This window comes from Lycium barbarum, chromosome 9 (assembly GCF_019175385.1).
Source record: "Lycium barbarum isolate Lr01 chromosome 9, ASM1917538v2, whole genome shotgun sequence".
NCBI classification, from domain to species: Eukaryota; Viridiplantae; Streptophyta; class Magnoliopsida; order Solanales; family Solanaceae; genus Lycium; species Lycium barbarum.
The window spans coordinates 31,735,272-31,750,337 of NC_083345.1; the positions used below are offsets into that span (position 1 = coordinate 31,735,272).

At 34.1% G+C, this 15,066-nt stretch overlaps 1 protein-coding gene across 1 annotated transcript; it reads right to left on the reverse strand.

The window, feature by feature from the left end:
- Window positions 1–8,524: 8,524 nt before the first annotated feature.
- On the reverse strand, window positions 8,525–12,719 carry LOC132610609 (heavy metal-associated isoprenylated plant protein 22-like). The gene is made up of 5 exons (XM_060324928.1): window positions 12,523–12,719; window positions 12,244–12,274; window positions 12,065–12,140; window positions 10,516–10,840; window positions 8,525–9,360 (listed from the first exon to the last, which is right to left on the reverse strand). The coding sequence occupies exons 2-5, from the start codon at window positions 12,262–12,264 to the stop codon at window positions 9,339–9,341; spliced, it is 444 nt and encodes a 147-aa protein (XP_060180911.1). The 5' UTR covers window positions 12,265–12,274; window positions 12,523–12,719; the 3' UTR covers window positions 8,525–9,338.
- Between the last annotated feature and the right edge of the window lie 2,347 nt (window positions 12,720–15,066).

The following is a 15,066-nucleotide window of genomic DNA, read 5'->3' on the forward strand; positions in this document are numbered from 1 at the left end:
ACTAGATTAACCACAAAAAGGGAGCAAAAGTTTGGATTCTGTCCAGAATTTTCGCTGCAGCGATGAGAGTTCCCCTGCAGCAGGCTCGTCCCAGCGGAGCAGCCCTTCGCCGCGACGAAGTTGCCCAACCCTCAATCCTTTATCACGACAAGCCAAGTCTCATCATGACGTGTCCGCTGCAGCGAATCCTCGTCGTCCCCAAACCAAAAGACTCTCATTTCAAAAATAGAACCCTAAATGTTTTGCCAGTACTAACGAATTCAACCCAGATCAAGTAGTATACTAACGTGCATGTACTTTCCACCCACTAACACATGATTTTAGCAACTTTATGCCCCAAGATTTCTAGCAATAACAAAAAGGCATAAAACAACTACCCCACCTTAAAAGCAAAGTTTTACACCAACATTCACAGCAGATCTTTAGTAGGAAGCGATTTTAAGACTATGGGGATGTTAAATAACTTGTATAACCCAAGTATCTTTTAGCCCTAACAAATCACAAACCCACTTTCTCTACAAATCCGTAGTTCTTCTAGATAGACTTAACATGGCTAGTCTATTTTAACAACCCAAGCATGGAAAGTTGAATTTTTGCAAAAGAGTAAGAAATGAAGGAAGAGGAGTGGGAAGAACATATCTTAAAATCTGAGAAGAGTGATGGAGGAGAGTGACCCTTGATGTAGTGCCTTGGAAAGTTTGGGATGTTTTTCTCCTTGTAATATTTGGGAGGAAGTGTGGAAGAGAAGAGAGTAAGGGGTGGTTATGAAGGGGAGTGAATATGGAGAGTTAGAGAGTTTTGAGAGAGGGGAATAATGGGTAATTGGGGGGTAAAAACGGATGGGTGAATAAATGAGGAGGGGGAGAAGTTAAAACCCCTCCCCCAAACGTTATAACTGTTGGGAAAAGATGTCCGCTGTAGCGGTCCCCTTTTTCGCTGTAGCGAGCCCGCCGCGGCGAGGGACCAGCCGCTGCAGCGGTCCTTGCCCAAATGTTTCACTCTTTTCCGTGTCATTTTATGTGCATTGTGTTCCGAAACCCCTTAGTTCCAATGGCGTGTTCTGCCCTAACCGGACCCAGACCCAATCCATAGGGTAAAATGCTCCAGTCATTTGACTATGCGCAATGAATCAACCTCCTCCGCCACTCTAGTCCGTTCAGGGACGAACGTTTGTTTAACTGGTATCTGATGTAACGACCTATTTGGTCGTTATTGAAATACTCCTTGAACCCCGTACAAAATTCAAGCTTCGTATTATAAAAGGTAGGCATATTAAAAAGTTCCATGCAATATTAAAATTGGAGTTAAATTTGTAGAAGTCAAAATTATGGGCCCAGGGTCAAGACCATTCGCCACAACGGTCCAGAGACCGCCGCAGCGGGTCCGCTACAGCGGGAAGCCCGCCGCTATAGCGAAGGAGCATGGGCCAGATTCCTATAAATGCCTTATTTTGGAATTTTGTCCCACTTTTCTCTAAAACCTTATTCTAAGCCGACTTCTATGAGGGTTCTTGGATAGGGCACCCGAAAAACTTCCCTAAGGTAAGCCTCTAAACATCGTTCTTGTTTACAATTCATAAAAGAAATTCCTCCCGTAGATAAAACTTTTCCCTCAAAGTTTGTAAAAGATAAAGACGTAGTGCATGTATGATTGTTGTATAACCCTTGTCCTCGTGTTCGTAAATTCCTAGAGTTTTAGGTCAAAGCTTCAGTTCAGCAACGCAGTAGGGAAAGGTTGCACACACGTTCATGGTAGCTGCTCGGCATAGATGTAGGTTATGGTTTACTTGAGTTAGACTTTGATTAGTGAAATGTATATATGACGTATAATTGATGGGAGAAATCATGATTAGGTCTTCGGACAAGAAGTTCGGTTGGACATACGACAGGTTTTTGTTGTTAGCATTAGAAAGGGGCTTATAGTAGTGAGAAACTTAGCTAATTGTTCTCAGAGAGATATTAGAATTGCATGTGTAATCATGGAAGGTCGAGAAGGGTTGGGCGTGATGCAGTTGTAAATTGATCTTAGTATAGGTTGGATTACGATATGTTAGGTGGCACGCACTTTACTATAGAATTTATGTTGTGGGTATGCATGATTAATATCAAGTTCTAGTATGACGTGTGGTAATTCGATTGGTACATCACTGATTCTGACATCACTTCGTGTTTAAGATTTGATTATGCTCGACTAAGACATTATGGATAATAGCTCATAATGGAAATTACAAATAATATATTGTGATGGATAATTATGATAATAATTGAAGATGCGACATATATATCTACGTAAGACACATTTGACAGGGGGTGACGATGTAGCCTTGTTGTGAACTCGTGGTCCGAGATTTGTTCCGGAACGAGTGGTACATGGACACCATGGGTTCCCTGCAAGTCATGGCTATTTGGGGAAAACATTACCATTTAGCATGTGTGTACATGGTTGGTGAGAGACTACATTTATTTTATTGTACTTCCGTAATTATTTCCTTTTTGTATATATATATATATATATATATATATTGTATTGATGGTGTTCGTGGGTTTGTGGAAATGTATTGGGGTATGACTCGCTTTCGAGTTTTCAAGAGTTCAATCCTTTCATAGTAAAGTAATTGTGGTTTCTCATGCATTTAATGTTTACATCAGGAAAGGTTAAGAATGAAATACTTAAAACGGGTGTTCTGTTCTCATGAGTTGTTGATATTTATTATACGGAATAATCTATAAGTAGATAGCAGTTGCGGGCTGTCTAGAATCGTAATACTATTGTGTATGCCGGTTAATTAATAAGTTCACCGTGTTGTGGGAATAAAGGGGGAAGCTAATCAGTTACAATAGGACGAAGCGGTATGAAGAGTTGTCCCAATTTCTTATTTTTGAATTATGAATGTCTGAGAGTCTGTGAAATGGATGAGGCCGTTGGGTTATGTTATTACTTATTATGCGAGTAAGTAAGTGATAGAAATCCGGGAGGGGGGGGGGGGGGACCTCCGAGTAATTTCATGATGCAGTGTTATTTAATGGGAATAGCTAATAAGTGTAATCGTTAATTAACATATATGTTTATTCTGTTTAATTTTATACTATATTGCGTGAGCTAATCTTAGTAGGCCTATGATGCTTATCAGTACGTGTGGTGTACTGATACTACTCTTGCTACATACCTTCCGGAGTGTAGGTGTGTTTTCAGGTAGTTTCTTGGAGGGTTCTTTATGTTGCAGCGGTAGATATCCTCCGGTATCTTTTGTGTATCTCCTTCCAGACAAAAGTTGTGTCATCATTTTAATTTCGATCCATTCCTTATATCATAAAAGCTCTTGTACATGTCTAGACTAGATCCCGGGAAATGGGAAGTTTTCTCTTGATTTTATGAAATGGATTATGACGTTTTCTACCTGTTACTTATGTTAGTAGTTACATAGTTTTAAGGACGAGTTTTCAATAATGGGTTGGCTAGTAAGGGTTTGCCAACTAGGTGATAATACGGTAGGTGCCCGCGCGATCCGTAATTTAGGGTCGTGACATATACGTCCTTTGAATGGTCAATGTGGATCATTGTATGGTGATTTAATTGCCGAGATCAACATGATTAGATATCATTTGAAATTATGAAGATGAACAATTAATGGTTGTTTGGTACGCAGACAAAATTATCTCGATATTATAATTCTAGGATTATAAGCCTGAGACTAATTTATCCCATCTAAAAGGTGGGATAAAATAATCCACGGTTAGTTGGATAAGGTGGATATCCCATCTTTAACTATCGGCTTCATTTTATACTCAGTTTGGTAGAAGGTACAAATTTATCTTGGGATAATTTTATGCCTTCTACCAAACATGGTACAAAATAAATTTCAAAGTTGGTGCTGGGATATCCCACCTTATACCAGGTACAAAACGACCCCTCAAAGTTTAGTTACATAAATTTATTTATTTATTTATTTATTTTATGAGGTACAAACATGTAATGAAGCGTATGTGATGTAATATTATAGATGTTATTCTAATCGTATATTCTTTCACATTTAATTGTTTACTCAAAGTTTTATTTTAAAACAATTTACATTATTTTACAAAAGTGTATAGTACATTTGTTGATATACACCAGCAACATACGTGACAAGAAACTAAAAATATGTGCATATACTATAAAAAATGGTCCAAAATTGAGGGAAGCAAACCGATGGAAAGGTCTGGTCCAAAATTCTGATAGAGTAACCGACACAGTCCGTCGGTTTATCCAGATTTTTTTTTATTTTTTCATTTCTTAATAGAAATCGACGGACGTCCCCAGGTTATTTATGTGCAAATTTATGCAAAAACAATATTTTGAGACAAAACATCAGTTTAATACTAGATTCTTTTACCCAATAAAAATAATAAAGGAATTGACGGACCGTGTTCGTTTATAATATTAAATGAAAATATTTTACCCTAACCAACAGTTTGTGGGTTTCCATATAAAAATTATCTAAATGTTTTATTAACTTTATTTTAATTATAAATCGTTTAAATAAAGTTATTTTAATATTTTTAAATAAAACTGACCATGTCCGTCGTGTTTATTAAAAAAATTATCGGCTTTTAATGACAAACCGACGGTCCAACCGATTCAATCCATTTGTTCGTTGTTTATATAGATCTAGAAATAAGGTCGTTTTTCCACAATTTTCTGTATTATCTTTCTCTCCCAGATCATCATCTCTCGAGCAATCCCCCAACCCAACAATCCTCCAGTGATTCCAGGAACTCCGCTGATTCCACCAAATGGCCACCCACCGGCGAGCCCACCAGCTCCTTGTCCCCGCCCAAAGTGATTGATCCAGGTAAGTTTTTAGGTATTTTTATTGAAATTGTTTTGTTATCCTTACATTTTAGGTTCAATGCCAATGTGTTAGTTTATTTAAGATTATTTGGTAATGTTCTTGATGTGTGGTGAGTTGAATTCGTGAAAAAATGTACATTTGACTTTAGAGTTTTGTTTGGTTGAAATTGGATTGTTGTTCTTACATTTTAGGTTTAGTATGAATGTGTTAGTTTATTTAAATATACTTTGTAATGTTATTGATATTGATATGAATTTGTGAAAAAAATTGTAAATTCTATTTGACTAGTTTTGAATATATTATTTTGATGAAATTTTCTTTCTAATTTATTAAAATTAGAATTCGTTATTGAAAATGTATTGCGCCAGATTATATAGGATTTTATTATGTTTTTGTTTAACTAATCAACATAATTTAGTAACTTTGGTTAGTTATGTTAACTTATATGAAGTAATGTTTTGTTAATTATATTCCCATTAATTTAGTTACGGTATAAATTATAATTATAATTTGAGAATATAAATTAAGTCTTTTAATCAAGGTTAAATATAATCACAAAAATTAAGCTAATTTACTTAAAGTATATATTTAATTAATAAAATATGAATCTAATGGACTTTCGAAGGGTGTGCATCACGGTTAATTAATTATTAAAACTGAATACGCAAAATTTTTTGATTGATTTTGAACTTCGTACAGTGAATTAAAGTAACTTACAGACAAAGTTAAGTTTATAAATGTGTAATGTAACTTATAATTTAATATATCTATATTTTCCCGGTGTTGTTGAAGGTGGAAATTGTATGTGGCTGTATAATAAAAATTATAGTGATCTTGCGAGGATGAGAGAATAATTTGTTCAAGCTATTGATGAATTTATCATTCATGCAATATAACTTTTATTCTTTTCAAAGTGAATTGGTGGTTAGGTGTCCTTGTGTGCGCTGCAAGTGTTTAAAGTTTTCAAAGTCAAATGATGCTGAGCTTCATCTCTATGGTAAAGGGTTTAAGTCAAATTATATATTATGTGTGAGCTGATCATGGAGAGTCTGATTATATGTTTGATACATTTCGTATTATTGTTGTCTGTGACAGTAGTACGTCACATGAAAATTGTGTTCAGAATGATTGAGTATATGATATGATCAGTGATGCATTTGAGATGTACTATGGGTTTGAATCTGAACAAAATTTTAAGCAAGCTCCCTATGAAGAAGCAATGTGTTTCTATCAACAATTAGAGAAGGCTAGTCGTCCACCATGTGTAGGAAGTCCGCAATATGAGTTGTCTGTTGCAGTTAGAACACTTACTATCAAATCAGATTGGAGTATTTCTCAAGCTGCTATGGATTGGGGAAACTAGTTAACCGGATTTCAACATACATAAAGATTTTCATTAGGTAAAGAAATTGATTTCCAAGTTATGATTGTCGTATGATAGAATTCATTATTGTGAAAAGGACTGCATGTTATTCTAGAAGGACGATGTTATTTGGAGGTTGTAAATTTTATGGACAAACTCATTTTAAATGGGCTCCTGGGAAGATGGTTTCAGCTAGGGCCATGCATTATTTACCTCTTATACCTAAGTTAAAGAGATTGTGCACATCAAAACTCCTCATATGAAATGGAACTATGAAAATAGAGGGGACATGGTGTTATGTGGCATTCATCGGATGTAGAAGCGTGGAAGTATTTTGATAAAACTTATCCAGATTTTGGTAGTGAATCAAGGAATATTCATTTGGATTTGTGTGCAAATGGATTCACACCATTTTCTATTTCTCCTGCACCTTATTCATGCTGCTCCGTCTTTGTTGCACCGTACAATCTTCCGACTGAAATGTTTGTGACAAGTTCCTATATATTTCTAATAGCCTGTTTGGCCAAATTTATTTTTCCCTCAAAAGTACTTATTTTTTGAATAAATGCTTATTTTAAAAAAAGTGAGTGTTTGGCCAAGCTTTTGAGAGAAAATAAGTGCTTTTGGGGAGTAGCAGAAGCAGTTTTTCAGAAGCTAAAAAAAAATAGCTTTTCCCCAAAAGCACTTTTTTGAAAAATACTTTTGAGAGAAAAACACATAGAAGCACTTTTTAAAAGCTTGGCCAAACACGAATTGCTGCTCAAAAGTACTTTTTAAAATAAACTGTTTTTAGAAGCTTGGCCAAACAGGCTATAAATTGTATTGTCCCTGATCCACATAATCCAAAATATTTGATTGATGTATATCTGCAACATTTGATTGGTGAGTTAAAACAATTATGATTTGAAGGTGTTAAAAGATTGTATATATAAGGTATTTTTTTAAAATATTTTATGTACATATGTAGATTTTGAATCTCCTGAACATAAGACTAGAGGTTGGGGTAGTGGTAGGGGGTTCAAAATGTACCTTGAACTTCCAAGTTCAAATCCCAAACACTATATTTTTATTTTTCGAATGGAAAATCCTGAATCTGCCACTGCATATGACATATCAACAAAGATTTTTTTTAACATGATTATATAAAATTCATGGTTTGATTGTCACCATCAGTTCTTACCCATAAATCATGAGTTCGGGAAAATGAAACAATCATTTAGAAAAAATACAATTGAACAAGATCCGCCACATCTAGCATTGTCGGGAGAGAGTTTATCACTTGCCTAAGGTTATAGAAGCTCCACCTTCTAGACTTAAAACCATACCGGAGGATGTAATGAAATAATGTAGGCGATACGAATTATGGTTAAGGGAATCAAACAATAATAAAATATTCAAGCCTAAGACTAGTTATTCCTGCACTTTGGATATAGAACGGGAGATTTTTGAGTATATTAAGAATTCTAGCATGTCCGAGGGTTGTGAATCAAATTTGGAGAAGCGTGCAGATATGAATGAACAAAAATTGACCGGTATGAACAACCATGATTGTCACGTTTTCATGAAAATTTTGATTCTGATTGCATTTAGCCGCATCCCTGAAGAAATGAAAATCAATCACAGAGAATTGTGTTACTAATAATTTGAGGGAAGATAACCTAGTAAAGATGAATCAAAATATTCATGTAATTACCATTAAGCTAGAGAAGATTTTTTTACGGGATTTTTTTGATGTGATGAAACATCTTCTCGTTCATCTTGTACACGAAGAGCGACTTGGAGGCCCAGTTCACTATAGGTGGATATATATATATATATATATATATATATATATATATATATATATATATATATATATATATATATATATATATATATTGGTAAACTGTGAAAACTTATCATAACAAACAATCCTTGTTTGTTAAATTGTTTAATTTGATGCATATATTGATGGACATACAATCAGAATAAATTGTAGTTGCATCTAACGAAGAAAAAACAGAACTTAGCAAACTGGAGTATTACAAATGATGACTTGATTATTTTTTACAGGCTCACCTACCTTCGAGGGCCAATAGACCTTACAGACAAAGGAAGAATTATTTTGTATAGAAATGGTGCAATTGAGATGCTAAGCTATTTTGTGTCTATCACTGGACATGTATAGTTGTGCAAAACTTGTATAGTCTTTGGTGGTGCTTTAATTTTTGCAAGCAGTTTTCTAGCTACAAACTGGAACAGAGGGTTAAGCTACTGCTAACCTCAGCTTTGTAATTTATGTTTTTTTGGTTATAAAGGTCATGCCATCATACAACGATAATTTTAAAAAAAAAAATACAAAGTTTAAGTGAAATCATGTGGTACATTAATAAGTGAGAAGAAATACATAATTGAAATACATAAATCATTATTTATGACTATGTTACGATTAACAGTTGAAAAATACTTCACTTGAAAGCTAATTTGTTGATGTTTCATCAACCGCTTAAAAAAGAGTGAACGCCTCTTTGCCTTGTCAGCATCCAGGGGTGGAGGCCACTACCTCCCTTCATTTTACTTGTCTTCAAGAAACAATTACTACTAAGGTAAAATGAAAAAAAAAAAAAATTATCTTGAACTTCTAAAATGACAAATAATTTGAGATTACCATTTCAAAAAATCATGACAAATAAATTAAAACGGAGGAAGTACCAAATAGCTAAATATGAAAGGAGTAATTAGGATCAAATATAATTTAGATATACACCAACCCAATGTGTCAAGTTCTGGATAATCTCGAGATATGATGCCTAAATTGAGCTCTTCCAAATGCCATGGTCAACCACATCTTTTCCACTTCGAGACTATACTTTCCAATTCGGACTCTTAACATAGAAAGTTGTGTTTTTGTCTCGTTAGACAAGATTTTACTAGCCTCAATATATTCTCAACACAACCTACGTTCACAGTCGATAGTTTATCTAATCAAAAGTATAGACAAGAAGAATTGAGACTCAAAAGATACATCTAGTATTCAGAAGTTAAGATTAAAGCATAACATTCCAGGTTAACAGTCCCAAGTAGCTAGCACATGAATGAATTGAACTACTAAAACATATCTTCCTATAGCGATCACTCTATTCCAGCATATGCCACATAAAATAATTAGTAATAAAATGGGCGAAACCTGCAAAACAACACAAGCATTTTCAGTCAACGTTAACTAAAAAGTATAATTTGCGTAGAATTTGGTGTACTATTCTAGGAAGAGAACAAATTAAAGTCATGGAAGATTTCCCTAAACATCTATGACATTAGGTGTTATTGACAGCACTTCTATATTCTTATATAGATCCATACCCTAATATAAGTCGAATTGTATGGTGTGCTTGGCACGGAGAAAAGAACGTTTTTGTTTAATTTTTTTTTCATATTTGGTTGGTTAAAAAAATTTTGGATTTTTTTTTAATGTCATGTGAGGGTATGATAGACGTATGGTCACATACATTGCATTAGATCATAAATAACCACCCCAAGTATTACTCAACCCCACGAGAGTTTACAAACAAATACACAAGTCTTTGATCTCATCATAGATGTTGAGATATATCATTAAGTTTAGAAAAAATAATTTATATTCAAAAGTTGTGAAAACAAATTCATAAATGATATTGCACAATTGTCTCCTCCACACTCCAACTCCCCATCCCCATCCCCATCCCAGCCCCTACGCCCACTCCCCGATTCACCACCACCCTTAGGGTCAGAGCTAAGAAGCCAACATACGGGATTGGCCCAATCAAGTAGCTTTAGTTCAAACCCTATATTTGTATTAACAAATTCATTAAATATAGATGTACAAAATTATTAATGCTTGATGTCGCTATCCTAGAATTTAGAACCCGTATAGTTCATATCATGACTCTGCTTGTGACGACACTCCTACGGCGACCACCTCATACAACATTCCCATACTATTGCCTAGATTATATAAACTAAGAAAACAACTTTCTTTTTATACTCTATCCGTTCCATAATAAGTTGTTTTTTAGGTTTTTCAAATTTTTCAAAATAAGTGGTGTTTTAAGATTTTAAAAAGACTTTGGGCAGATTCTTTCAAAATTGTCCTTATTTAAATAATCAAGATTCATTAACTACATTTTCTTTTTTCTAGACATTTAATTATGTAAGCACAATTTGATTTGAGGGTAAGTTAGTAAAAACATTCCTAGTTTTTTAAGAGTGAGCAATTTCTTAAGGGGTCTGTATGAGCTAAAAAAACACTTATTATGAAAAGAAGGGAGTAATAAAAATCGACACTGCTTATGCAAGATGACATTACCTGGGATATGAGGAAGGATGCCCATAGTAGTGAGGATGCTCCATCATAGGTCTTCTCATTGAGTAGTATGGGCTCATTGTCATTGTGGGGTAGAAGCCATAGGGTCCTCCTAATGCACTATGGTTATAGCCATAGGCAATATAAGGAGGACGATAATAATTATAATGTGGTGTGGGAGTACAAAGAGCAGGATGCTTCAGCTTCACTGATACTATTTCTGCATGTTTTCCTGTTCCCTTTAGTGCTTTCACAAGTAGGTTTGGGTCAACTTCCCCACAAACATTTACTTCTCCTTTTTCTGCATTTATTGTCAATGCATACACTCCTACAGACCAAAAAAAAAACATTCACTAGTAAGAAGACAATTCAACTCTCAATCTTATAGGCTTATAAGGTCAAATGATCAAATATCTTTGTTTCAGAATCTAGAAATATTAAAATTAGCTCATGAAACTATAATTTGCTCAATCATTCCAAATTTAATGAGTGAGTTGTACTAAGCATGCATTCATTGAGGGGTCATGACATAATCCAAATTAGTTCATTGAAACGTTTGGGCCCAAATGAGTTGCATATAGGGGTGTCAAATGGGCGGGTTGGACTGAAATTGGCCCAATCAAAATGGGCTGAGGTGATTAATGAGTTGGGCTAATATTGACCCAAAAGTTACTTGGGCTGAAATGGGCTAAAAATGGGTTGGGTCATGACCCGCCCAATTTGACCCAATTTTTTTTGAAGGATCTATTTTCTAGGAAAACATTTTCGTGGAATTTTTTTTCTAGAAATACATTTTTCGCGAAAAATATTTTCGCGGATTTTTCAAAAATATTTTTGAGGAAAACATTTTCCGTGGTAAATATTTTCGAGCAAAACATCTTTTGTGAAAAAATATTTCCTTTCATATAAAAAACACTACAAACTTATAAGATACATGATACAAGAAAAGTGTATACATAAAATAAAAAAAATAGAGTAAACTCAAGCAATAAATCCAAATTTAAGTAAATCTTAAAAACAGGCTAGAATTGGGCTAGTATTGGGCTAAGTTGAAGATCACTTTAATGTGGGCTATGTTGGGTTGGACTAAAATCAGGCTAATGAGAAATTATCTTGAGCCTAACCCATAAAATTTTGAGTGGGTTAGGCGACAATCACTTTTTGGGCCAAATTTGACACCCCTAGTTGAATACGTAGTTCGATTGAATCATAAGAATATTTGTTGAATCATTGAAAAAAAATCTTTTGAATTTGGTTTTATTAATATAATTATGATAATTTTTTTTTTGTTATTTTGTTAATTATTATTTAGTAATTAAAGAACATTCAAATGAATGAAAATGATATTAGTTGGGCGGAATGAGATATGATCAATTATTAAATATTTGACCCGTCCATTTTGATCCAAGTAAACATTAGGCAAATTATGAACTACTATATATCAAATCCATAGATTCAACCCATTTCAACATGTTCAAATAAAATTCAACCTGCCCATATTTATTAATTTAACCCGTTTTGACATGTCCTAATGTAATTATAAACATGTTACCGCATACAGCGCTCAATACTTCCACCATCTTCATCTTGCAGGCATCGCAATGGACATCCACTTTCAATATGCAACTCTACAAAATTAAAGGTAGCAATAGAACTTACACTAAAAATTTACAAATCAACCTTAGGGTTAATGCAAATCTTCATCAAGAAATTAAAGGTTTTCTTACTTACCACCTCTGCAAAGGGCTCCATGTCTAAACAACTGATAAATGAAAAAGAAGATCAATTAGACATGTATACAAATGTAGCAAATCTTTGTAACAACCAAAAAGAGAAAAATTCTTGTAAGTACAAATTATTTAATTGTCCACCAATAAATTCTTATTTTTTTCTTCTGTAAACCAAATACCCATTGATCATGATTTACATAATATATGGATGTATGGTAGATTAGAGTAAACGGAGACCAAACTTGTAAAGAACAAGAGAAAGAAAATAAGAGAAACTAACCTGGCAATGAACAGTCAATTATGAGGAAAAGTAATTAGAGAATAAGGCATTTGGTGAAAATGGGTGCTAATTAAGGTTTTAACTACGAATCATACAAGGCATGTTTAGGAGTGATTTTCTAAGATTTCCATATTTTATTCATTTAGTTAAAAGCAAGCAAAGATTTAGTCATTTATAATATCGTCTCAATATATGGAAATTTATGATACGTAGAATTGTAGATCCCATCTTCTAGTTAAGCACTATTTTGCCTTATTTTTCCCAGAGAAAAGAGATTCTTGAATATCCTTACCAAAACTATCATAAAAGAGATAACTTTAACTTGAATGTGAAAAAAGATTTTGTAATATCCTTACCAAAAGCATCATGCAAGAGAATTTTAACTTGTTTGCGAAAAAAATATTTTTAAATATCTATGTTTATTTATCATGCATAAATTAAAGAAACGGTAGTCTGTGTGAGCTCGCTCACATTGCCGGTCTCAAGCCCGGATAAAGGAGGAGGGTTGCCGAGGGTCAATCGGAAACAGCCTCCTTACTCAGATAGGGGTAAGGCTGCGTACATCTTACCCTCCCCAGACCCCACTATTGTGGGATTACACTGGGTAGTGACCAAGACCAAATTAAAGAAACGGTAGGTGATGGTAACAAATTTAATGCCTAAAATTACGCATTGATTTATTAATTATTAGTAGTAAGTTGTATTTGTGTCTCTCCCCTTTTGTGGTACCAGATTGCATTTTGATGACAGGAAAACTTTCATACGGCAATACTATCTTACTGTAAAGGAATTTTTCTATTCCACTCTGTCCTTTTCTTTTCGAAAATAAAACTGATAGTGCAATCTCTAAATCAATTGTTATGATAAAACGAGTTCTCTAAACATAAGAACCTTTGAATGTTAGGTTTTGGATATATAGTATAAATGATTATAGTAATTTAAACTCCCATGGCAATTTGTATTCCTCTTTTTGTCTACAACATCAAAAAATGTCAATGGAAACTAAAGGATGAAAAAGGAAAAAGATAGAAAAGTTTTTATGCGCTTGTTTGATTAAAGAAAAAGGAAGTGGAAAGACAAATTAGTAAGGCGGTGGTTGCTTCAAAAATTTGCAACACTTATTTTGGAATTTTTTTTCAGTCTTTCTTTTTCTTTTTTTTTGGGGGAAAAAATATTCAACCAAAAACACCAAACGGATATAACGTTACAAGTGAATGACCTTATAGCTGATAAAACACATAATTGTAAGTTGCAAGATTTCCAGCAATGATTTTGTACGGTCGATATCTATGCAATAATATCTATTCCAATTTCTGTCACTTAATCATTAGACAGAATTACTTGACATCATACTAAATCTGACAAGTTTAAGGTAAATCGATATATCCTTTAGCTAGAAAAATTATAAAATGTCAAGATGTCAGTAATGCCAGACCCCAATCTTATTATTAATTACGATCCATGAATATTAAAAATGAATATAAAGAGAAAACGTAAATTGAATGTGTGACCTGCTAATTATATTATTTCAAAAAATTAAAACATATATGTAGGTGCATGTAAAATTTGTGGTATAGAAAGTGAAATAATTAAATATATATGTTTTTGGATGCTTAAAGCACGATTGGTATGAAAAGTCTGTCCTATTAATTTTATGGAAAAGAGCCAAATATACCCCTGAACTATCGAAAAAGGGTTAAATATATCATTCGTTATACTTTGGGTCTAAATATACCCCTACCACTATACTATTGGCTTAAATATGCCCCTTCACCGTTAAAATTGTCCAAGTTGAAACTCAATCCACGTGACACTAAAATTTTAATGAGGTGGGCAATACGTGACATGCCACGTCACTAACCAAACTCAATTTTACCCCCACTTCCCTCTCCTTCCATATCATCTTTCACCATTAGTGGGTTGCTTCCAATTTCCTCCATGGCTGGATGTAGAACATCTTCTGCCATGATATATTCCCCTGTATGAGAAACATCGCCATCCTCGTCCTGTTCATGTTCCACTTCTTCTGTTTCTATCCCATAGTCATATTTTTCATTTGTGGTTATAGTTACCAGAGCTAGTTGGTATGCTTCTTCTGTGACTTCCTTCCCATCCAAGACATCATAAACTTCTCTGTCAAAAGAACTTGGTAGCCTTTTCTCTCGCCTTAGATCGTTACTCATATTCTAATAAGATTCGCCTTCAAGTACCTCCAAAATTTGCTTTGCTCGCAACCAGAGGGTGAAATATGGTGTCTTTGTGTCCGTTGTTTGTGGTTTCCGCCCACTTCTTGTAAAATTGTGATACCCAATTATTAGTTTTCTTTTATTGCTGTAATTTCTAAGGTCATACTTCTGTTTCTGGAACAATGTTAATGTAGAAAAAAAATATTAGTGAAAGGGTGTAACAATGGTGGAGAGGGAGGTGGAGGTAAAATTGAATTTGGTTAGTGACATGGCATGCCACATATTGCCACCTCATTAAAATTTTAGTGCCACGTGAGATTGGGTTTTAACTTGGACAATTTTAACGGTGAAGGGGCAT

Bases quoted from the DNA above. Each gene is read 5' to 3' on its own strand.
- LOC132610609 (XM_060324928.1), bottom strand. From the start codon at position 12,264: ATGGAGCCCTTTGCAGAGGTG. The intron at 12,141-12,243 runs GTAAGTAAGAAA...TTAATTTTGTAG, and splicing joins TGGAGCCCTTTGCAGAGGTG to AGTTGCATATTGAAAGTGGA. The intron at 9,361-10,515 runs GTAATGTCATCT...GTTGTTTTGCAG, and splicing joins CATCCTTCCTCATATCCCAG to GTTTCGCCCATTTTATTACT.